The 24,968-nt window shown below is 38.8% G+C and overlaps 3 protein-coding genes across 3 annotated transcripts; 1 reads left to right on the forward strand and 2 right to left on the reverse strand.

The window, feature by feature from the left end:
• The first annotated feature begins 506 nt into the window (after positions 1-506).
• Positions 507-13,966, forward strand: LOC103997014 (golgin candidate 4). Its single transcript, XM_009418134.3, has 15 exons — positions 507-978; positions 2,702-2,800; positions 3,381-3,503; positions 5,130-5,288; positions 5,422-5,557; positions 5,653-5,717; positions 7,551-7,721; positions 7,824-7,901; positions 8,565-8,684; positions 10,806-11,102; positions 11,208-11,273; positions 12,549-12,751; positions 13,005-13,059; positions 13,154-13,339; positions 13,516-13,966. Exons 1-15 carry the CDS (start codon positions 766-768, stop codon positions 13,819-13,821), a joined length of 2,277 nt encoding a protein of 758 aa, XP_009416409.2. The 5' UTR covers positions 507-765; the 3' UTR covers positions 13,822-13,966.
• Positions 13,967-15,193: 1,227 nt separating this feature from the next.
• Positions 15,194-17,201, reverse strand: LOC103997015 (reticulon-like protein B2). Its single transcript, XM_009418135.3, has 6 exons — positions 16,935-17,201; positions 16,221-16,401; positions 15,986-16,127; positions 15,839-15,908; positions 15,573-15,750; positions 15,194-15,454 (listed from the first exon to the last, which is right to left on the reverse strand). Exons 1-5 carry the CDS (start codon positions 17,125-17,127, stop codon positions 15,581-15,583), a joined length of 756 nt encoding a protein of 251 aa, XP_009416410.2. The 5' UTR covers positions 17,128-17,201; the 3' UTR covers positions 15,194-15,454; positions 15,573-15,580.
• Positions 17,202-22,411: 5,210 nt separating this feature from the next.
• LOC135594203 (uncharacterized) lies at positions 22,412-23,342 on the reverse strand. Its single transcript, XM_065084610.1, has one exon. The coding sequence runs from the start codon at positions 23,292-23,294 to the stop codon at positions 22,611-22,613; it is 684 nt and encodes a 227-aa protein (XP_064940682.1). The 5' UTR covers positions 23,295-23,342; the 3' UTR covers positions 22,412-22,610.
• Positions 23,343-24,968: the final 1,626 nt, after the last annotated feature.

Below are 24,968 nucleotides of genomic sequence, written 5' to 3' on the forward strand. Positions count from 1 at the left end.
CTGACACACAATAAAAGGCATCCTTAATATATGCTTTAGATTTTTTTTTAATCTTAGGTAAATTCACTGTATATAAATAGAATGTTTTGGGATGTATAACATACATACTATATAAATATAATAAAATATAGATTGATTTTAAAAATACATCGATATATTTTTTTTATAAAGGTAAAGATAACACTTTTTTAATTAAATAATTCCAACATTTAACCCGACTTTAATCTCCACCAAAGAAAAAACAAAAAAAAAATCCTAATACTTAATCTTCGCACGTCTCTGAAGGTAACATTTGCCCTTGAAATTAATAGGCACCGCCGACACCGCAGCCTCCGGTGACACGTCCAATGCGATCAATCAAGATCAGAGAAAAAGAAATAATAAGCGATCAACAGCTTTGAGATTCGTTTACTCATTGAAGTACTCTGATTTGAACGTCAATCTGCAACATGACGCTACCACCCTACTCCCCTCCTCCTATATATGAAGACCCCAAGACTTCCCTGCCCTTTTCCAACACCCTCGAGGGTTAGAAATGGAAAAGAAAGAATTATAATCGAAGCCCATCGGAACGCCTCCTCTTCCTCCATCAGATCTGCCCGCGACTCCGTTCATCGAAACCCTCTCTCTCTCTCTCTCGCTCTCTCGAGTCCCGACTCTGCTCATCGAAACCCTCTCGAGTTCCGATTCTCGCCCAGGATTTCCGCCCATCCCCCTCTCGATCGCGATCCCGCGGGCGTCTTGGGATTCGAGAGCGACGGGAGGATGCGGAGTTCGATCGCCACCTACAGAGAGAGCCTCTCCCGGATTGCCAACGAGGTGCTGGACACCGCCGACGAGCTCGAGGCCCCCCGGTCCCGACTCTCAGAAGGTGAGTCACCGGCCTCTGCACGTCGGCTTCCCCGGCGGTTGTCTCGGATTTCGCCCCCGACTGGTTCTCCCACCGCCAATGGGGTTGATTCCGGACCCCAGGACGAGGTATGCTTAATTTGTGAAGGCTACACGCTGATCTCCTATCAAGGGCGTTTGGAGTTCTTGGAATCTTGTGTCTTCTATGTCAATTTGGTTATATTTGATTCTTGGTGTCCTTCATCTTCTATGGCAATTTGAGTTTCATGATCTTGAGATTTCAAGAGTCCTTTGCTGATTTAAACTTAAGAACTATCGATCCAGGATTTCAGGTTGACGCTCGACATTTAAGAGGAGAACCTAAGGATCTCAGGTTTTAATGGACCACCTGCGTGACTCACCTTCTTTATCCCCCCCTTTGCTGATGTGGATATCTATTGATTTTGAATTTGAACCTGTATAATTACATAATTGGAGTGATTCACCGTATGCACTGATGTCTAAAAATAAAATGCTATTGTCTTCTTATGAAGGACTATATCCAAAACATACAAAACAATTTAGGACGTGTGACTGAGTTAATTCAAGAATCTCATGTTTTGAAAATGGAGGTTTTAGTTTTACATGATATGGCAAATGTATCATTATTGAAATGTTTTACACTTTTATTAGTATAAAAAGCCCAATAAAATAGAGATTGCAAATTCTGCTGATTGAAACTTCATTTCGGCTCGAGTGAAAATATGAAGTTATAGCCTGAAGATTCTATGAGAAAGTTGAGAGCGATGGATGAAACACCCCCAGACTGATTCTTGTTACCTTGGTGTCAGCATGGAAAGGACTTAAGAAAATTATCATGCATGTATCTTATAATGCGGAACAAGAAGTGTTGCAATATCTGCTAAAGATGTCTTAACCACTGTAAAATGAGGTATGAGAGTTGTCTTCATCTGCCTGTTGGATGATGAATTAATTATGGTGATTACCAAACTGGTTTAGTATGATTAGAGAGCAGAGGCCACATGCTTGAGTGGCTGACTTTAAAAGGGCAAAAGGAAGTCATGCTTGAATGGTTTAGTATGCCATTTCCTTCATTGTTGTCATTTTTACATCTGTTTAGAATATTGAAGAAAGAGATGCACAGCCTAACCAAGTAAAAAGAGAAAGAGATATGTTGGACCTTTTTTTAATCTTCTTTTTATCAAGGAGGGGGTTTTTCAAGGGAAAACAAGCAAAGGGGACAAATATGGTGATATACATGGGCAGAGGAGGGTGCTGAGGAGAGGTAGGAGGGAGGATGTACCAGTTTTAACAAAGGTTTAGGGTAGGGGATGAAGATTGAGGGAAAGAGAGCCTAGGAGGGGAGGAAATGGAAGAAAGGAGCTGCTGATGGAAAATGGTCGTCCATTCATGGGTTACAAGGTTGAACATGATTTGACCTGAGGGGTATTCATTCTCTTTCTTTAGTTGAATTGCATATTTGGCATTATTATTTATGAAGCATAAGATAAGTTAGTACTTTAATCCAGAATATTAGATTCTGTGAGCTGGGTAGTCTGAGAAAAAAAATCAGACATCTAAGTAATTAATTACTTGCAATCATATTGATCTTAAATTATATCATTACCTTTTCATTTCCCTGTGTTTTGTTTTCGCAAGTTTCAGTTGGGTCTTCATGAAACCGTGGGTGGGTCCCTTTGAATAATAGTTGGGTTCTCTTTACTGCATTTGTATCATTGTCTTCCAGCTTGTTGAATCTTTTTAGTTCAACCGGTGTTTTGTCTAGTATCCTTTTGATGAAAGCTGCATGCTCAACTTTGATTGCTTTTCATTCTCCGTTGTTCAAATGCAGATAGCCAAATATAAAGCTGATATCCTGAAGCTTCAAGCATCTGAGGCTGAAATTAGGGCACTGTCGGTGAATTATGCTGCTATACTAACGGAGAAAGAGGTAGTTGATTGCACATCTTTCTCTTCTTAGTTTTATATTCTTTTATTTTCTTTTGTCTCCAATTGATGACTTTTTTGGGCCCTTTTTATGAATCTGTCTTTCTTGTCAATTTTATCTTAAGGAAAAAACTGAAGTTTTCTACTTCAGATGCCTTGTGCTTATGTATAGATTTTTATGTTCATGCCTACTGTGTTGGCATGTGTCATCTTCAAAAGCTTGTTTCTAAGGGCATCAATCATATCTCATTCGTCATTTCTGATCTTGGCTAACAGGGTTCAATGAAAATTTTTTCCAATAATTATTTATTTTTATCAAATTTGCATCTATATGTTGGTTTCCAGTCTCTTTAATAATATTTCTTTTTAGGTTATCTTTGATATTTATAGGTATATACTAGGTTTTCCTTACAGGTTCATGTGTTGTTCCTAGTTTTTGAAAATATTTGGATCTTTGACATTATTCTTCACCTTTTAATCAGATTATTAGGTTTGCTCCAAGCCTCCAAATTACTATAGTGGTATCAAACAGGAAACTGAATACAAGCTTACTGCATTTAGCTATTTTTCATCATGTTTGTCAGGAGCAACTTTCTAAACTTCGTGAGGAAAATGGTTCTTTGAGGAAAAGTTTGGAGGCTTCTGCATTACATCCATCAAGGGATGAGAGTCACAAAACTTTAACAAATAATTCTAATGCACTGAAGGTAATTCTATGTTGATGCTTACGTCACTTGATGATTTGCTTTAATGATTTCGTATGTGAATACTGTCATTTGAAAATCTTCCATTGGTCAATTATCTGAACATTTACATACTGATAAGGCCTATTGCTTATGTATGTTAAATTGCTTATTAATTAAACAACATTGAAGCTTTTGATGGGTTTTTGCCTCTATTTGTATTTGTGTATGTACTAGTATCATCACCATATTTTTGAACCATATATATTTTATAAACTCTTCTGGTGGATATTTGTGGCGTATCACTCTATTTTCTAATCAATGTTAATAAGTTGTTTAGTTGCTTTGGACCCAAAAGCTACAGTTCAATAAATCACACAGGTTCTTAAGGGCATTGAACCTCAAGTTTGCCCGCTTTCATCCCCAAATCCCCATCTCCAACTAGGCATTCATTCTGCTGCATATTGGAGGGTGGAGCCGATGACATTCCATGTTGGCCCTTCTTACATCAACTTTTGTGTTTTCAGCCTTCTATTCTTGTGATGGAGGCATCTCTTGCTGTCACTGTTATGCCAACCTTTGAATTTTTCAGGCACCTTGTGCCCTGCTGACCAACCTTATGTCAACCTTTGATGGTGGTGACCCTCATCTATGCCTTTTTCTTGGAGGTGGCTGCTGAGGGTGTTGTGCTCCTAGGTGTCCTCTCATCTCCACCAGTATGATCATATGATCATGGAGGTCAGGTGGCACCAGGGAGGTGCCTTTTTTAGGGGAGGAACTAGGAGGCCAGTCAAAGTGTGACAGGCTGTGATGCCCTAAAGAGAACACATCTTTATAATATTCCTTCCCCTCTCATTAAATCTCTTTATTTAATTCCTTTAAAACTGTTACTAATTGCATTTTTTTCTGTGTTTTCTTTTGCATCTTGGGAATAAACCAATTGCAGGAATTGGGTCAAGCAACCTTGAGTTCGTTGCTTGATAGCTAAATGCAAACTATCATCCTAAAATTTCAGCTGTGTTTTAGGCCCTTCTTTGTATTTTTCTTTCTTTAAGAAATTTGGCCGTCGATATAATTCTACAATTTTTTTTTAGGGTCATACTTTCATCTCAAGCGAGACTAAAGATAGATCCAGTATGCATAACTTCCAATATGAATCCCTTTGCAATCTCAAGTTATAGTAATAGCATTTGTCACCATTTGTCCTACATGTGTGTTCCCAGTGATCTGGACATGAATTATGATGAAAATTTGATATTATTTATTCTGTTATATTATTTTTGATGTGTTTAACAACTTGAGTAAGCTAATACATCTTAAAACCTCACCTTTCTCCTGCCTACTTGGTTTAAATTTTAGCAGACAATTTTTTCCTTTAGTTGTTTCTCTTTGGTGTGGGTGGGCTTATCCATTATTTTGATATGTTATTTCAAATGATTGTTGATGGCAATACTGCTCCTTGGAAAAGTATTGCTTCTGATTTACTTCCACTTATACTAAAGATAGGATCAATAATTTATATTATTTAAAGCACATTCATTTCTTATGTTGGTAAAAAATTTAGACCTTTGGGCTGGACTAGGAATGGTTTTTCATTTATCCACCTTCATTGAAACAATTTTCAATCACACAACTTCAAATTTTTTACAGGGAAATTCTGAACATTCACCTGGCAGACGACAAAGACATTTTTCTCAAGAAAACTCACATTCTACAGGAAATCATACACCGAAGTCTAATGTCCCTAGGCAGGATGGATTGAGCAATGGGGCAATGCAAAAACATGCAAATTCACATGGCAATGGAAAGGTACTTATAATTGTTGTTTTGCCCTTCTTACTAGTTGTTAATGTTAGGAACTTCTTGGTACTGCATATTAGAGTCTATATTATCTTCATAAATATGTTAAAGAAGCCTATGCATGCATATAATTTCTATACAGGAAGGTCCAGGTTTGCTTCATGAAAACAAATCTGCGGCTGCATCAAAGTCAAGTCTTGAGGCTGATATTGAAAGATTAAGGGCACAACTTGACAAAGAATGTCAAAATGCAGGAACCTTAAAACAAAAACTGCAAGGTATAATCTTACCCTGTTCCTACATATTCATTATCCCATTACATAGTTTCCTTTCTAGTGGCCATTCTTTTCTTTATACATTTAATTTTTTACAGAGGAACGTCAGCTGAATGAGTCTTATCTGAGCAATATCAATGATCTCAAGATGGATAAGGAGAGGGTGAGTGTTATTTGAATCTTCAGTATGATATGTTGTCTTTTACAATTTCTTAGAACTTGCATTTGTCCAGTATAACATAGGTTATTGTACAATTGTTAAGTTCCTTAATCAATTGCTCAAGTCCTGATGTGCTACACAGGTAATTAATTTATGTGGCTTCTCAGAAATGTTAAACTTAAGTGTACATCTTTCCTTGGAAATTTTAACTTCATGGTGATAAAAACTAATGCCTTCTTTAACCCATGCCTCTAAGGTCTGCTACTTCTTCCTTAAATTGGTTAAATCAGTGACTGCTTTATTAGGTCACATAGGTTTCATGTATGTATAATGCCTTCCAGTCATGAATCCATGGTTCGCAGTATCATCCAGTTCCTATATTATACCCTATTGTATTGTTATCATCCAAGGTTGATCCAATTTTGATTGATTTCTCAACTCATAGGAAATTGCTCAAATTGGTATGAACTGATCGAATTCAACCATTGTTGGCCTAGCCAATTTGACGATCACAAAAGAAGAAAATAAGAGGAAAGAGGCGGAAGGAGGGAAGAAGAGAGAGATTTAGATGAAAGAAAGCATAGTTTTCAAAATCAGTTGATTCTAACAAGGCACATACAATTTTGGCTAGTCCACCTGGGAATCTTCCTCTATCATGATTGAATGAAATAAAGAAAAAGAGGACATAGAAGAGAGGAGGAAGAAAGAGGTGGGAGAAAGAAGGGGAGGATCAGAGAAGTGGGTAAAGCCAGTCAAGGAGATGGGAGGATTGAATAAAGAGGAGATGAAGCAGAGAAAGAGGAGGGAATAGCGCAATTTATCTTAACTAGTTCCCAACAGTTAAGAGGGTTCAGCCGTCTGGACTCCTGACAATAGTTGGCTGTTCATGCCCATGCATTGCCTGCTGCGTCTTTCCATCACTGCTTTTGTTGCTCGTGCCATCTAGTCTTGCAAGGTCTTAGGTAAAACCTGTGATGGTATAGATTACTGCAAACTTAAAAAATGCATTATAATTTCTTATGACCTTTTTTAAACTATAGTCTTCTTTTTTATGACTTTTAATTTTAAAATTTTCAGCTGATTCCGATTCACCAATCCAATCCGGCCAATTTAGCACATATTAATCATATCGTTGCTGGCTGATTCCAATCCCAATTCCTATTTTCTGACCTACGCATCAAATATTATTTATATATGGTTATCATGGAAAACAAGTTGACCTATATTCTTCATTCCAAGCCTCTAATGGGTCGATTTATTTGAAGTAACTAAATTGAGGCCAAATTAATTGACTGCTTGGATTTGCCTAAATCAGTGAGATTGGGTTTGCTTGGGTTGACCAGTATTCTGGTCAAGATTGCCACCACCAACAATTCCAATCATTTAAAGGAGGTCACCTTTCTGCTGCTTGAATTTGACTGTCAACTTAGATTCTTTTGTTGTTGTTCACCCAATTACTTGTAAGTTATTTTTCAAAATATTCAATTCATCAAGTATCTTAGAGGTTTTCTAATTAGTGTTACTCTATTGATGTTTAAATTCTTGTGCAGCAATTTCTTCTCCAGTTACCTTGATTTCTTCTGTAGTTTCCTTTTGTTTTAAGAGACCTTTATACTACATGATGCATACACAAACTTCTGAAAGCTGCTATTTTGTGTTGAATAGTCAATGCATGTACTTTCAACTTGTAGTTCAGTAGAAGCTGTATATATAGGGTGAAAATGAATGTGGGGATGCTTATGTTCTGATAGGCGTGCGTGCATGGTACTCTACTCTCTCATCCATCTTTCCCTTTTGTTTTTCTCTGTTATATAATTTTTTTTCTCTAACTGGCAGAGCTCTATTGAGTTGAAAGAGTTGCGCAAGGAGTTAAATGAGAAGATATCAGAATTAGGACAACTAGATGCAGAACTGAAAAAAAGAGTCATGGAACAAGAATCTAATATTTCTCTTGAGAATGCAAAAAATTTGATTGTGACTTTAGAGAAGGAGAATGCCAAACTCAAGGTTCTTACTTTTGCTGACATATGTGATCTCTTCAAAGTATAGTTTTAATAAATAGCCCAAGATCTTGAGTGTCTTTGAGTGTTCTTTTTGAACTTTGTGTAGATAGAGAAGGATGAACTTGAACAGAATCTAAAACTACACGTGCAGAGTACATCTGAGAAGGCAGTTGACACTACCGAGGTAGTTCTCACTTCTGTACATTCTTTTTATCCTATTTTTATGATGTATTAATGACTATGTTCAAAATCTTTTGTGAATAAGATAAGTTTGCAAGCACCAGGAAGGCAGGAACAACATGTATTGTGCTTCTCTGCATTCCTTCATGGTCTGATGATCTGTTTATCTGTTTTGTTTGTCTCTCTTCCTGCTGCTTCTAAATCTTTAGTAAATATAAGAACTCATATGTTTATTCGGAAATTGTTCCAAGTCTAATTCTTGACTGATATAATTTTATTTCTTTACAACACTGAGTTTATTCTAGTATAAGATTATTAAATTCTTGCTTCTGTTGTTAATAATGTTCGTATGTGCTTTGCTTTTCCTGCGAACTATGTTCATTAAGGAATACCGGCTGTATTTGATCATGTTACTGCAGTGGACAATCATTTGTCCAGGACTCTAGGTCTTAACCATGTCTTCATGCAAAACCTGAAATTTCACTTATTTACTTTTGTGTCTTTTGAATCTTCTCTAACTTATCTGCACTGAGAAACTACTGATATTAGTCGATGCTAATCATCTTTGACTGTTATAGGATATTTAAAGATGGTAGACATTCTGTTTTGTTAAAATGGTACTAATGTTTTGTAACTAAAAAACATTTTACTAATTTCAACTTAAAAGGATGTGGAGAAGATGACACTTTCAATAAAGAGGTTGGAGGAAGAACTGATGGACACCCGCAAAGGACGGGACAAAGCATTACATGAATTGGCTCGACTCAAGCAACACCTACTAGAGAAGGTAACTTTTTCCCTGTTTCTTCCCTGAGGATATACTATTGACATTGATGACAAACTATCTGGCTATTCACGTATCTTCAAAAAAGTTTACTGGCTCCAATTATTTTCAAATTTTCAGTAATTGAGTTGTTTTTGAGACATTTTGTTTATATATAAGAATATCCACATCTGGTCACAAAGTTATTTTTTTAAAAGAATATCTTAAGTATTTTCTACTGCCATGCATGATTATTTGGTATTTTCTCGTAAATAGTACCTTTCATTGTGGATGACAAGAATCAGATCTCTAATTTTTAGCATGAGATTTCATAGCTTTCATTTTCATTTAATGAAGAAATCTGGTATATTTATTGCAACAAATTGAGTACCAAATCAAAGTTAACTGGTAAATTTATTGCAAGCAATGTTCAGTACCAAATCAAAGAAAGCTGGTAAATTGAGTACCTCATCAAGACAGTTTTTATGAAGTTATCATGCTTAATGGGAGTCATTTTTCAAGTCATATCATATTATTGTCTCTTGGAAATGAAAATTTAGAGTTCAAGACTATTATTTTTGGCTTAACAGTTATTATAAAGTTTTGATTTAACATCCTAGGCTTTTTCTGGCTTCTAAAAATATAATTTGGAGACGTTGCATGCTAATGTTTGGTTTATGAGAGATTCTAGACTCTCTGGTCATGACAAAAGCTACCATATTGCAACCTGATATGTACAGAGTTAATGATTTAGTTCACCTCGACGCTCGATCTACCACAATTTCTGTTTCTGCACTGTTATGTGTTACTGGAATGATATGCACACCATTGTTCTGAATCTCTATGATCATATTATTGGTAGGGACTAGGACAAACAGTCAAGACATGATGAATTCATGCAACCACCAATTCTTATTCAACTGCTGCTTCAACAGTCTCCACATTGAGACCATCAAATTAAATAATCACTTCCATGCAGTCAAATGTAAGCCACTGCTTCAGTTAAAATCCTCCACACTGAGCTATTAAATCAGTTAGATGCTTTCAAGGATATCATGTGCTGACCAAAATAAAAATACTTATAGAAGATCCTATCCAAGTCTACCTATGAATATTTATTTAACTTGAGATTAACAATGAAAAGCTACATCATATGAATTGCAAAGCCACATCTGTCACTGCAACTACTTTGTGAACATTGTTAAGACAAAGTTATATGGTCCTACTTCCTAGAGTTTCTGAACTATAAGAAAAACTTCACCAAATTAATATGGTCGAACGGGTGAATTACTTAGTTACTAATGCATATGCAGACTTGGGTTTGGTGATGATGAAATTTCTTTTCAATTTTACACTTTTGTTTTTCAAAAAGAAAGTATTGTCTAACATTTTACATGTCTAAGTAGCCTTCAGCTTGATATTTCATAAAGGAACAAACTAAATGATGAAGGGTATTGATTTTGAGTTAGCCAGTTAGGATAAAGTAATTCATCTTAACATTGCAAGATACAATCTTTTTGCAACTTTAACCCTAACTACGGAATTATCTTGTCCTGTGATGACAAATCCCAGGATTTAGATCCTTGGATTCTGAAAAATAAAAAATGTGGAGAGCATGATCTATGTCCACGGAGGAAAGAAAATTTTAAGAAATTTAAGGCAAGGATGCTGATAATTAGGTGTGAATCAACAAAGAAATATCCATTTATCTGTCACCAATAATCAGGGGAAAATGGGATCCAAATATCCATATTATTGTTCACATTGCACATTATGACTCATTTAGCTATTTTCTCTTTGTTGATTGACCTGCTAGGTTTCATTTGCTAAAGAAACCATTATCAATTTGGCAGTTGGCTAAAGATATAGCATGTTTTCTAGATTTTTAAGCAAAAAAGGCTGCATGAAAGCCATTTGGTAGATGAGTTATGAGAACGAAAAAGCCTTTCCAAGGAAATTGCAAAGATTTCTTTTTAAGTGTTTTTTTACATGTAACTCCCAATTAAGCATTCTTTTGTGGCTATTTTTTAGTTTACATGATACTTACTGTCTGAATTTATCAACAAAGCATTGCATTGTTGAATATCCATGAGCTAAGTGAGGGCATTTAATAAATTATTTTTCACTTGATATGTTGATATCTAGGAACTTGAGGATTCAGACAAGATGGATGAGGACACTAAAATGATTGAGGATCTTCGTGCAAATTGTGAACAGCAAAGAGCTCACGTAATGCAGTTGGAGAAGGCTCTGAGGCAGGAAATAGCAAAAAAGGACGAGCTTAAGAAACTAAAATCTGATGAACTTCGTAACTCAAATGAAACAATTAGTGATCTAAAGCAAAAATTTGCTAACTGTATGAGTATAGTCAATTCGAAAAATGTTGAATTGCTAAATCTTCAGACAGCCCTTGGACAGTACTATGCTGAAAGTGAAGCCAAGGTGAATGTTTTTACCTCTGTTTCATTGGTTCTTTGGAGGATCTGTCTCTTAGATCCTATATTATGACTGAGATATACTACTGACTCGTGGGACTTTCTGTCAAAGGAACGGTTAGGAAGAGACTTATCAAGGGCAAGAGAAGAAGCTGCTAAACTTTCTGAGTCGTTGAAGGTATGATTGGAAAATTGAATTTATTGTATCTTTCTGACATATATATATTGATGCAATCAGTTCTTGCACCCTTTGCCATACTTATCATCGGTAGGTTTTCACTTTGTCATTTGTTTATTGAGTATTTTATCTTCTCTACTGTTTATATATCAGTGTTCAAACCTCTGCCCAGAGAATAGTTTAACTCTAACCAGTGTGGGCTGGCCATTGGTTAGTGGGATTTTGGAGGTTGGTGATGTATGGGATCGTCAGACAAAGAGGGTGTTGGGTCGGCAGAATTGGCATGTAATAGAAATGGCCTGGTGCTTGAAGTTTGATGATGTTATATCTATTTTAGACTAACAAAGGTGATAGATCTATTATAGAGATCCCCAAGAAAAAAAAACAAAGCAGTGCAGTAGCATCACTGAATAGCAAAAAGAACCGAAGAAAGGGGAAAAATCTTCTTACCTTGTACCAATGAGTCTCTAATTACTGGTGGGGTTTTGATTGCGGGGGTGTTTGGGAGGTTATCAAGCAGCAGAAATGTGAAGGTGCTTGACGGTCTATTGTGGGAGCAAGCTGGGTGATCAAATACTAGAAAAAAGTTCAGAACCTATAGAAATTGGCTGAACCGAATTGGTTCAACTGATTTTGAACAGTATTGGGCAATACATGGTTGAAGCTGCCTGCTGCAAATTGGTCCCTGCATATTCACTCTGTATAATGCAGATGTCTGCCAGAAGCGGTGCAGACTGGGGGTTTGACTGATATACTGCAATTGGGCAAAAAGAAAAGGGGGGGGGGGGGGGGTGGCTTCTTGTTGTTTTTGTTAGTAGATGTTATGCGAAGGCTTTTTCTAAGATTGACGATTCTATTGAAGTTGATATTTTCATCAAGTATGTAGTCATTTTGAGGACTCGGTTACCTATCTGTCCTAAGATTCTGTATCCACGAAGCTTCCATCCATGTTCATATCTTTGGTTGACGCACTATGATGTAAACTTCATCTACTACTTGAATACCATATAATGTTTGGCTTGCCATAGGGTTTCCCTTGCATGTTTGGTTCATGATCTTGGGGATCAAAATCAGAGCCTAAAATAAGAGTGGCATCAAATTTGTGGATGGTTTGTGTGAAGCAGTCAAAAATTATAGTATTTAATTTGGATGTCATCTCTGCAAGCATTATGTATATTCCTTTTTGTTTTTTATTAGCAGTTTCCAAGTGAGACATTTTATGCTCCTTTGCTCTAAATAGTTCTAATGTTTTGAAGTTGTGGGGACAAAATATAGGTTGCAAATCAAGAGCTGGTAATAGCAAAAAGAGAAAAAGAAGAAATAGCTGCTAAACTCGCACAAACTGAGAGGATGTTGTCAGAGGGAAAGAACTTCATACAGAAGCTTGAGGAGGACAACACAAAGTTGCGCCATGCTCTTGAGCAGAGTGTAACAACACTAAATAGGATGTCACTGGATTCAGATAACCATGTTGACAGGTATATTCATTTATCTTTTCCACTTGCATATATCAGATAAATGCCTTGCTTACCAGTTAGCAAAATGAAGCATGTAGTAGTGCAAGGAAATGGAAGTATTACCTTTCGAGCGCTAGACTACCTGATTTTCCTACCAGTCTTTTTTCTGGTACATGCATGCATGCACGCTTAATGTGAAAATTCCAAAAATACTTGTTTGGCCAAATTGGGCATACAATAGTCAATTTGATTGATACTGGTGTGTTCCTGGCAGGCGAATAGTGATCAAATTGCTAGTGACATACTTCCAGAGGAATCACAGCAAGGAGGTAAATTTGCCTTTTTGTCACAGGGAAAATTGAGGTTCATCTTTTTTACAATTTAGAATGGAACATGTGTTGCAAATTTTGTTGGTGTCCACAGGTTTTGGACCTTATGGTTCGCATGCTGGGTTTTACTGAGGAGGACAAGCAGAGCATAGGTTTTGCTCAGCATGCTGCAGGCAAAGGTGTTGTTAGGGGTGTACTGGGTCTGCCAGGTCGCCTAGTCGGAGGCATTTTGGGAGGAAGTTCACCTGAAACATCATCCAGAGTTGCTTCGGATAATCAGGTCAAATATTTCCTACCACATCTACTACACACACACACTCTCTCTCTCTCTCTCTTTTTCTTTTTAAAAGAAAATTTAATTTAATCAAACATGAATTCTCGTACTAAGGTTGAAACCATGTGCATATTGTGTTGTTGTACGTACGTCTCAATTCACTCTTCATTTTTGTTTGGCAGTCTTTTGCAGACCTATGGGTTGATTTTCTTCTTAAAGAAACTGAAGAAAGAGAGAAGAGGGAATCTTCGGAGGCGTCCAGCAGGAGGAGCACGAGCTCGCCACTGGAGCATGGATCAAAGTTACAGACTAGTAGTGTTTCCGGTTCACCTACCGGACAAACAATATCCACAACTCCCCCTCCAAGAAGGTACCACCAGATCCTTGACCATGCGGATGGTGAATTTGCCACGGTGCCGCTTACATCCTCAGCCTCGACTCACCCAGCCCAAAGTAGTCGCTCAAGACCGCCAACCGGCTATTATTGACTTCACAGCATTTCCATTTGTCCGTTAAAATCATTTGTTTGTTCATATGAGAAAAATACCTTCTTATTATTTTGTTGATCATGAATGCTTGTGTCTATATTTGTAAATTAAATATCCTTTTTGAGTGACGACGTCTTTTCCGGCAGTGTGAAGTTGGAGAACCTTTGCTCTGTTTCGAACAATTTGTTTGAATAACTTAATGGACCCAAATGACATTTCCGCCATCCGCCATCCGCCAAATGGCACAGCTTAAGTTAATCGTAAATACCTGACAAAAAGTTATATTGCTTTATGGTGCAAAGGAGGTAAAATATTTTAAAATTATACAAAGCAGAAATATCTGTTGACAAGAAAGCATCGAAGATTTTAAAAAGTAGGAAACTCCGTGTTTGACTATAAACGCTGGTTATCACCATCAATTCACAAAACTGGCAATTGCAAACTCAACACCGTTCATAGCTTTTATATGCTCAAAGAATCAACCACCCATTCCAGCATAACAATTCGATTTTCAAGTAAGAATCCTAATTCAAACTCATACAGTTACTGTGAGGATCGATGAGTTTGCTTTTCTCCTGACTTTTGAATCTTCCAGAAGAAAAGTGGGAGCACGAATAAGAAAAGTAACAATATTTTGACCGGATAAAAAGCAAAAGCATAAAAGGCCACAGGCACAATATACATATACATATACACATACATATATGTATATGTATATGTATACATCCTCGATCAAAAATCAAGGATGACACTTCCTTTGAAACCAAGGGTCAGGCACATCAAAAATCAAAATGCAACTTACCTTAGATCTATCATGAACTCAATTTTCCATGTAACTTAACAAACAAACAAACAAGCAAGCAAATTCACATAAGGCTATCAACAGATATAACAATAAGGTACCTAACCTACTTAGTTAATTGTCCCTGATTCATCAAGATTCAGCCTGTCAAAACTTAGCACCAAAAGATGATATGAACCTCATCTTTGAACAATGTATCAACACTCCAAAACAAAAAGGCAAACAGATCAGACCAACTTCATTAGATTTCCAAACGTAAAAAAAATAAACAAAAAAAAAAGAAACAAAAAGACAAAGCTGATGATCCCATTGAAAAAGAAAAAGCACAAGATTGCCATAATTGTCAGGTGATTAAAAGTTTCAGTCCCATAAGATCTTCTACGACATTCCCAGATGCTGTACTTAACAAAATTTCCAATCTTGTGCTAGTTAAATGGGTCGGTCAAATGGCATAAATAAATTTTATGTATGATATCGTATTCTCATTGATGATTACTTCTAATATGTAAGAAGGTAAAGGAGAAAATTTACTGACCATAAAGGAAGGCATGGGGAATTGGAGATCTTCACTGCAACAACCACAAAATGGTAATTTTTGTGACATCTGGTTGGTTATAAAATCGTCCAAGATGACATGCAGAATGACTAACAAACCCCATAAAAACCTGATACCAACACACCCATATGATCCTAAACATTACATGTATAGAGCCATAATATACAATCTATAGAATGAAATACAATCCAATGCTCATGCCTGGTACAACAATGCCAACATAAATACAAACCACGTCATAAAAACCTGAGGCCACTCCAGCAACCACCCTAGAACTGTAAAAAGACAAGACACTTAGTTAAGGATTAAAGAAGAGAGTTAACAGCAAAAATAAAATGACTATAACATGGAAAACCATAATCATCAGTGACCAAGTGGGGGACCACAGAATACCATTTTTCTCATCGGAACTTTTTGTCTTTCAATGGCCCCCTAGGTATCTTGCTCAGACATTTGGCATGAAAAACTGCATAGTGCTTCTTGAACTCCACTGTTGCTTTCTCCGCAAACGTGTCAACTCGGTCTTCATACTTATCATATAAGAAAGGCACGGTGTGCAGTGTCACAAAAGCTTCATATAAAACAAAGGAGAACCGTCTTCAGATGCAATGCAAATGCAAACCAAAGTATATATTATAAAAATAGTAATATCACGTTACCAATATAAAACAAAGTCAAGAAGTTGCAGCAGCTTCCAATGATTGAAAGAATCCACAGCCCAGCAATCACCTGAAGCCAAAACAGAAATCAGGACCAATTCAAAGTAACTCAGATTTCCAAACTCTCTTCTATATCAGGGAGCATACAGCAAGGAACTTCTTCAGTTGGCGTCCTGTCGCAATTTCCCTTAAAACAGAAAAACCCCTGTTGATCTCATATGTGAGAGAACGCGATATGTTCACAGCCAGATCTTCAGGAATGCTCACCACAGGAATGTGAGGCGGAGACCTACCATGAGTAAAGCACAGCAAATACAATCAGACAATTTCATGTAATTCATTAGCGGATCATAAGAAACAAAACCAACAGTGATGATCTCACTTGTTTATCAAGGTAGTAGCATTGGACCAGAGGAAAAGTATAGCAAGGGACAGTATAAGACAATGACAGACCAAAGTAAGCAAATGGTACTCCATTAGTTCGAACAAGATCCAGATAGCCGTGGCCCCACCGAGCACAACAGCAGAGGCTTTCTTGTTCTTCCACAGGAAAACATCAGCAGCTGCAAAACATTCAGAAACATGAATTATTGTAGAGCTCATATCAACATAAAGCTATTGACCGTTTATATAAAGCTACAAGATTATACAGGCTAATTACAGATTAGCTCTTGTAGCTTGATCTCTTTAGCATCCCGATCTCTATACTTACAAAATTTATATTGAAATCTCTATACTTCAAAATTATCATCACTGGTGTCTCGACAAACCAATTTAGGGCTTCATGTTCCTTCAAAACATTCACTAAAGATCTCGCCCTGGATTGCTGAACCCAGTTAGGGTTTTACGTTCATTTGAAATTTTTCGTTTGAAGGTGGTTGGTTAAATGGGGGTAAAACCCTTTCAAGAAAATAGATGCAAACCCTAAATAAATTAGCCTACAGATGGAGATCGAATTTGTCAAGATCGATAGAACTCCGTAAATCAGACTACCCAAGATCGCATTCGAACAGGCATCGAGAATCTAAAGAAGCAAGATCGAAACAAGAAACGAACACATTGAAGGCATAAAAGAGACGGAAGAGGGAGATCGTACGCTTTCCTCCGCCCAAGATCTGGTGGACGGGCTTCTCCCGGCCGAAGAGGTGGTAGATCTTGGACTTGACGGCCTCCGCGACCACCGACGCCTTCGACTTCTCGTCATCAGAATCCGACGACGACGAGTCACCGTCGCCATGGATCTTTTCGTTTATCTGCTCGATCAGCGTCTCCTCCCCATGCTCCGCCATCGCTACAATCGCCTCGGAAACCCTCTCTGTCCCTCCACGACTTGAGTCTTTCTCGAGGAGCGGCCTATGAGGAGGGCACCATTATCAGTGTCTCGCAGAAGCGATCGGACCGTCAGAACTAGACGGCGTCAAGATCGTCCCAACGCACAAACATCGTAACGTCGAGCGGACGGGATTCCGTTTGCTAACGTCACCACTGCCGACGCCCGTACGTGGCACGGTGCGAGTGTGCCTTCTGCCGGAGGCAAACAAGGAACGACTTAGGAAACGATCAAATGATGGGGTCCACCTGTTTGGGACGCATAACAATACGTGGCTGGAGATTGCATCAGTGTGATGGCCAATGGAAGGGTGAAACGTGGCAACAAGTGGGCGGCAACTAGACGAAGGAAGATTCTAGAGAGACTGGGAGGACCGAGGCTGGAAAGCTTGAAATCGCCGAAAGGTCCTATCGCGTACCCGTATGGAGTACCTGATCCACGTACTCCTTCGGCGATAGCTTGTCAGTTTTATTAGGGGTAGAAAAGATGAGGACGGATTCCTCCCACTAACCGATTCTTGAGCTGTGCTTTCGGCGGGCCCACAAACCTATACTTGGGCTGGCGATGCTTTCCGCGGCAAGTGGCCATGGCGAGCGGGCCCACGTCCCCTGTCGTGTTTTCCTTTATTTTCGAACGGACATGTCAGGCGATATGATCAACTCTATGATAACTCTATTATAATGTCACTATCGCTCGTATTACGATGATTGCTTATTTGTCAGGGAAAAGACATTCAGGTCTGGATCAATCCGAATGATATATATATATATATATATATATATATATATATATATATATATATATAGAGGATTATCGATAGTACCATTAAGGTGTAAACATGAGTGTTCCATCAACATTAAGATCAATATAAGGAGATATTTGGTGAGATATACTCTCTTATTTGCACCTCACCTTTTGTGGTAGAGAAATCGAGGGAGCATATTTCTAGAGAGAAATCAAACGAAATATCTCTTCCTCGCACTAGAATTCTTGAAATTTAAAATCTTTCTTATGAAAAAAAAAAAAAGAGAGAGGCAATGATCAATGTTTAATATCTACAAGGGCAAATCCTTACCCCTTGCAGTATTGCATATAGCCGACCTACCAAACTTGATCTCGAATATACCGTTATAATCCATATCGGAGGGTTTGCAAGATGGGCAAAAAATATAGGGCGATTGTGGAGTTGTGGAGTAACACTACCGAGGATCCTTATACATAGTTGGATTTGAAGAAAACATACAACTCAAAGCTCGTCGATCAAGTTGCCATGGCCAACAAGTTCAAGGCCTGAAGGAGGTGTTGGAGTCTAAGCAATATATGATACCAAGGTACCAAAAAGAGGCAATCATCGAATATAATACCTCCATTGGGTTTAGGAGGGATCAAGAGAGGTCGGGGTCACCTCATATCAATATGAGTACCATGTCCCTTTAGCCCGTTTCAAAATAAGGTATCCTAGGATGAAGATTAAGGAGGATCCATTCACCGATTACCCCGAGGATCAAAACATCTCGATGGTGCTCGAATTGCCTTTTGACGACGGTCCTGACTTACCACCTCACCTTAACACCTAGTCTATTATCTCATACTATGTTGGTTTATATTGAGTCATCGGGTTTGTCTATTTGACTTGTTCCTTATGTCTTCTACTTGTAGTATCATCGACTATGTCTGTCCGATCAGTCTTCTATCTTAGTAGGTCGACATCTCATTTTGGATTAGAGGCTTGACTGAGTTGATGTAATCCTATTTAAAATAATGAAACTTTCTTTCCTCAACTTGCAAAATTGATATATTATAAATATACATACACCTTACAACCGATGCCAAAGATATAGTAGATTAATGCTTGATGTTCGGGGCATAGTCACCCCAACTTAAGGGTAAAACTTCTTTAAGTTTATAATGTGTCATGTCATCGACAAGACCACCCCTTCCTAAGGTAATAGGTTCTATCACAAATGACCTTGATAACTCGATATGACCCTTCCGAGTTGAGCTTACCATAAGATCTAATTGGGTCGCTAACTCTAACTTTTTAAAGCACTAAGTCCTTTGGTCCAATTCTCCAAGGGTAAACACCTCGGTCATACAACTTGATTACCGTTTTTCTATATCTCAGTGCTTTTAGGTATGCTTTTGCTTTGACCTCGCTGATTAAGTCAAGTCCGACTCGAAGTCCTTTTTTGAAGATTTTCTTATCAAAATTCTCAACTCGATATGTTGGAAAGATAATCTTGGGTGGTAGGACATTCTTGGTGCTAAAAGCTAAGTTGAATGATGATTCTCCCAACTCAGTCTTATGTGTCATCCGAGAGGCCTACAAGATACTTGGTAACACATCTTAGCTCATCTACCCAAGTACTTTTTGCCCCAATGACCCACTTTTCTAAGTTGGTTTATGGATGAGCTATTGAGCTGAACCTTAGTTGAACTCCGTAGGATGGGCAGAACTCATTAAACTTTATATTGTTGAATTAAGTTCTATTGTCGGTATGGCTCTTGAAATTCTGAATTGAGCAATGATATTATTTTATATGAGTCTCTCAACTTGTTGGTGGAAAAGATCTAAAGAACCTTCGTTAACCCGAGGCTAGTGGAAAGGGTCTGAGGATGTCCATACCCTACTAGGTGAAGGGTCATTCATAATCGATCGAACTTAAAAGAACTACTAATTGATATTGTATCCGCGCAAACCTCTGACATCTATGGCCAGTAAAACTCTTGTCAAAGTACTTTGAAGGTGAGGGTTCATCCAATAATGTATTTCCCACAAATACCCTCATGCACCTTGATGAGCACCCTCTTGACCTCTTATGGTGTTATGCATATAAGTAATAATTAGCTAAAAGACATGCGATATAAATGATTATTAATTATGTAATACTATACTTAATCATGCTTGACTCTTTGGGCCAATGTGGGGTATGTCAGTAGCATTCCTTTTTTTTTTAAGGATAGGATCTCATCTATCTAGTTCGGCTCTTCCCCAACTATAATCATGTCATGCTCCTCAAAGGTCTAGGTTGGTAGCATCTTGACCAATGACCAACTCTCCTTCAGGGCCTGAGTTGATGCTACTTTAGCAAGCGTAACGACTTGGGTATTCTTTTCACGGGGGCCTTGTAACTCATTGAGTCGAGAAGAAACGAGAGGATATGAGCCCTCTCATGAAGGTTTGTATTATGAGCGATGGATGAGCATCTATCATGCCTCATATTTTATTGGTGAATCGAATGACAGTCTGCAAGTATTTTATTCTCCTGTTGTCTAAGTCTGAGAAGCGTTGCTACCGATAACCTCAGGCACATATTCTCGAGGAAGTGAAGTTCGAACTCCCTCATGAGCTTTGTAAAAGAATCGATAGAAAGTGGCTTCAGTTACGCATATTTTTCTTATGCTAAGTCTCTTAGTGTGGTTGGGAAGGTGTGGTACATCAGGATGTCCAAAGTCTCATACAATAATATTTGGACACAAAAAGCTATAATATGCTCTATCAAGTTGGCACTGTTATCGAATGTCTCCAATGACAGGAGGCAAAAGCTTGCTATAATCAGTTTTTCATAGATTTTCTAGGTGAATGACGATTGATCGAAGGTGGGGTCGACCAACGCTTCTCCTTTGGATTAATGGAACTCTCATCACATCTCCTCCAAACGTCGATCCATTTACTATAGTTTGATTTGCAAGGAATCCTCTATCGAATCAATTAATTGGGTCTCAGAGTCAAGCAAGATAGAGTGGTAGTGTGGTTTACTGAATTCCATGGTTAGGGAGAGAAGTGCCCCCTCAGTTGGACGTTCAACGGGTATACGATGCTCTTGAGATGTCAGCACCATGTTAGGTAGGGAAACTTCGATTAGTGTCAATGCAGGTGATGGTTGAGCCGATGACCACAGTTAAGCTGGTGGCACGCTTATTGGGCTAATTGTGACAACTTGTATCATGCTCGTTAACATCTGCACTTGTTAGATGAGATTAAATGACACTTTAGCAGAGACAAACATGTGGCCTAGGAATGCAGGGCTCAAGTTGTTAAATAAACACCAATATCACATCGATGTTTACATCGAGGTGAATGTGTTCATGTGCAAAAAGGGTGATTGCCACCCCCATTGAGTGAAAGTACTATAAGTTAAGGGTAAAGTCTTCTCGTTCGAGTATTCATTGAGAGGGTCAACATGTAAGCGTTCCTACAATATCAGACCCTTCTTTTAGCACAAAAAATGTTGAGAGAAGAAATCGTTAAAGTTACGATCAACTCGATATTGTCTATACCCATATGCGTAGAATTGTTTGAGGTATTTTCGAGATGGAAACACTGAGCTCCTAAGGTACCACTTTTATGAAGATCGAGGTCGATGTATGTTTCTCGACTTGATTCCTCTAATGCCCAAGTTAGTAATCCGAGATATATGAGTACGAACACGAGTAGTGAAAAAAACGTAAACCTCCAACTTATTATGTTGAAGATGAGTTTTATACTTGGTTGTAAAGGGGCAAAATATTTAATAAAATATTTTGCAGAAAGACAATCTCTAACGGTCTCCCCTCGATCTCTTTTCCACATGGGGCAATAAAGGTGAGAGCAGTCCATAACTATTGAACTCTTACCCACGTGGGTAGACAGGTAGAAGGTGACATTATAATGTATTTTCTATTATTTATATTTTTCACAAATATAATAACTATGATTCATAACATCAAAAATTAGCATCGAGTTTGTCACGTCACCCACAGATGAAGATTGTCTGATTGAGTAGCATATAAAAATTAAAATACTATTGATAGGGAAAGTGCCAGTACTACCAACTCATGATAACACCCGAGTTAAGGAGGCCACCTAAGCAAAAGTATGAAAGCTCCCGCCAACTACCTATAGCCACCGATTGGGGATCAACCCACGATCTCTGCCTATCCCGACTTTCCAAAGAGAGCCTGTACTCGCTCTTTGCTGGCACCACAACTGAAGAAAGGGTCATGCCCCGGTACTGACTCGTAGTGTAGGATTCCTGACACTACAAGATGACTCCCCCACGGGTAAGGCAGTCTATCTGCCCAGATCAATTGGCTCCCTCGTACAAGCCACTTCTCTGCGCTTGCTACGTGCAGGCCAACTCTCCATATTGGCTCTCTATGCTCACGTCTCACGCCAACTCTCGACATCATCTCTCCAGGAAGGATCTATACTTTCGATCTTGAATCTAAGTCAAGCCGACTCGTTAGTCGACGGCCCAGTGTAATAACAACTATCAAAGCAGATTTATACAAACAAGGATTAACACAAATGAATCAAAGCAGATTAATACAAACAAGGCTTAACACAAATGAATCGAATGTGACGGCAAACAAGCTGAAGTAATTATTAGGCTACTCCAGTGCGGTCAACTGAATCAGTGAAACGATCGGCGAGAAGACACAGCTGATTGCAATTGCTCTTCACTTCACGGTGGCTAAGCAATCGGTGCCGGTTATCTGCTGCTCCGCGATGGACACTTCCATGGTGATGCTGCAGTTGAGCATCATCTCGATGTCGCGCTTGTACACGCCCAGCACGCTTACCCTCCCTCGGATGTCCGTGTAGCTCGTCAGCTGCAGCTGGGTGCCGCTGAGGAGGCCCATCGTGAGGTTGAGCTGCGTGGCGACGCGGTCGACGAGCACGTCCACCCGCACGCCCAGCCGCGCCGTGCGGTGGGCGGGCACCTTCCCGATCGGCGCGTAGGCCACGCCCACGGTCTCGCCGCTGTAGTAGAAGTCGGTGGTGCTGTTGCCGAACCGAAAGGAGGCCATGTTGGGGTTCTCGATGGAGATGTCGGCGTCGAGCGTGGCGTTGATCGACAGCGGGCGGCTCCGGTCGGTGCCGAAGTCGAGGTCGATGCGTTCGATGACGAGGGAGTTCATGGTGAGCGTTGGGTCCTTTACCTTGAAGAGGGTGAAGGAGAGGACGAGCACCACGACGCCTACGATGACCGCAGACGCCGCGCAGCAAAGGAAGCAGAAAAGGGCGCACCGGCGCTTGCGGAGGCGCCGCGCAGGTAAACGACCGATGGCAGCGGCGTCGTCGGTGGCGTCCGCCGAAGGCGATGACACCGCGACGGGCTTGGTCTGCTCCTTCTTCTCCATGAGTTGGGGAAAGAAGAGGAGGAGGAGAAGAAGGTTGTGAGCCTTATTGATTGCGTTTGTCTCGTTTCTTTGTTTTGGATTAGTTGGGGCGAAGACGGTTGAACAGAGTTAATAGTTGGTTGAATTAAATGCTATCGAGTTGGTGAAGTTTCTTTTTGACTCGTTATATAACCTTTCCTATATACATCGAAGACTGATGTTGAAACCAATAGAAGTACGCGCAAAGGTATTAATAATGTCTTAACTACGTTGAAAATTCTCCACGAAAGGATACGTTTCTAATCGAGTCCACCTCAACCTGTAAGTATTTAATTCCATCTTGCGTAGTATTTTTGAGGAGGAAGAGGAGAGGCTAGTGAATAGCGGCATGCATATCTTCAACAAGCTTGGTCAGGAAGTCGTCAACGGTGACATAGTTGACTTCCGGATAAACATCACAAGCTTCCACCACAACAGCTGGATCAATCTCAAAGTTGGTCTGTTCTCCATTTATATAGACCGAGCGAGCTACAGCGAGCAGCAAGTTGAATGGGAATGGAGAAATCTGCATCGAGGTAGCGAGCATATACCTTGAATCTTCTTTAGGAGCTTCTCTTCAGGGACGTAGCTCCTCTCGAGAGTCTTGCCGCTCTTCTTCTCCCAGAGGGATACGAGCTCGTTAAGAGTGCAGCAGTCAGCAGGTGATCTCATGTAAAGAAAGGGTGGCTGGAAGGCCTTTGATGTCGCGGTCGCCTACGATGGAGGCCATGTGAGTCGGAGGAGCAAGGAAGAAGGCATGGACGAAGAAGTAGCAGACGAAGGCGGGAGGGATCAGGCAAGGTTTCGTCTGTTGTTTCAGGCTAAGTGATATTACTGGATTATGTTAATTATACCAGAATTGATGAAGAATTATTGATATATACTCGATTGTACCTCGGTATCACTCGATTGAGAAAAAGTACAAAAACATCATCTATGATGCTGTGTGCATTACACTTGGATCAGGATCGAAAAACTTCTGTTGTTTGTTCAATTTTGTCATATAGTTGCCGGATGATCTCTTATTGTTGGATGTTAGAACTATTGATAATTATAGTTAAAATTATTTCTTAAGTTGTTTGTGCTAAAGTTGTTATTATAGTTGGAGCATTGATAGTGAAATAGAAGATGATGACTCTTAAGTGTTATCAGTTTAAAAGGTATTTTGTCTGATCATTTGTTTAAATTCTTATTACGTTGATTGTACTTTTCTTTAGATTTTTTTATTGAATTAAGCTATAATAGTTGGTCCCGTCTTTTTCTTTTTTCATCGTAGATACACTTCATTGATCATTAACTTATCATACAAGTGAAATTAGTAAGTCAATTGTTATTATTAGTTTTTTATATTCATCTTTTAGACTGTTAAGAATATGAATAATGACTTCTTCATCACTTAGGGATGACATATTAAAATCAAATCATATATAATAACTTTTAGATTTTACATATAATTAGTAATATTAGTTTTTCCTTGAATTATTTTTATTAAGATAGATAAAAGCCTTAATATGCGGAGAATGATTAGCGAAAGTGATTTATAACTTTGGATCATACTTCTGCAACATGAAGAGATTGGTGATGCCATAAAGTCAGTAATTAAGGCTTGAATGGTTTGTAGAATAAGATGATCTTAACGTAATCATAATTTATGAT

This window comes from Musa acuminata, chromosome BXJ1-9, assembly GCF_036884655.1.
Source record: "Musa acuminata AAA Group cultivar baxijiao chromosome BXJ1-9, Cavendish_Baxijiao_AAA, whole genome shotgun sequence".
Taxonomy (NCBI): Eukaryota; Viridiplantae; Streptophyta; class Magnoliopsida; order Zingiberales; family Musaceae; genus Musa; species Musa acuminata.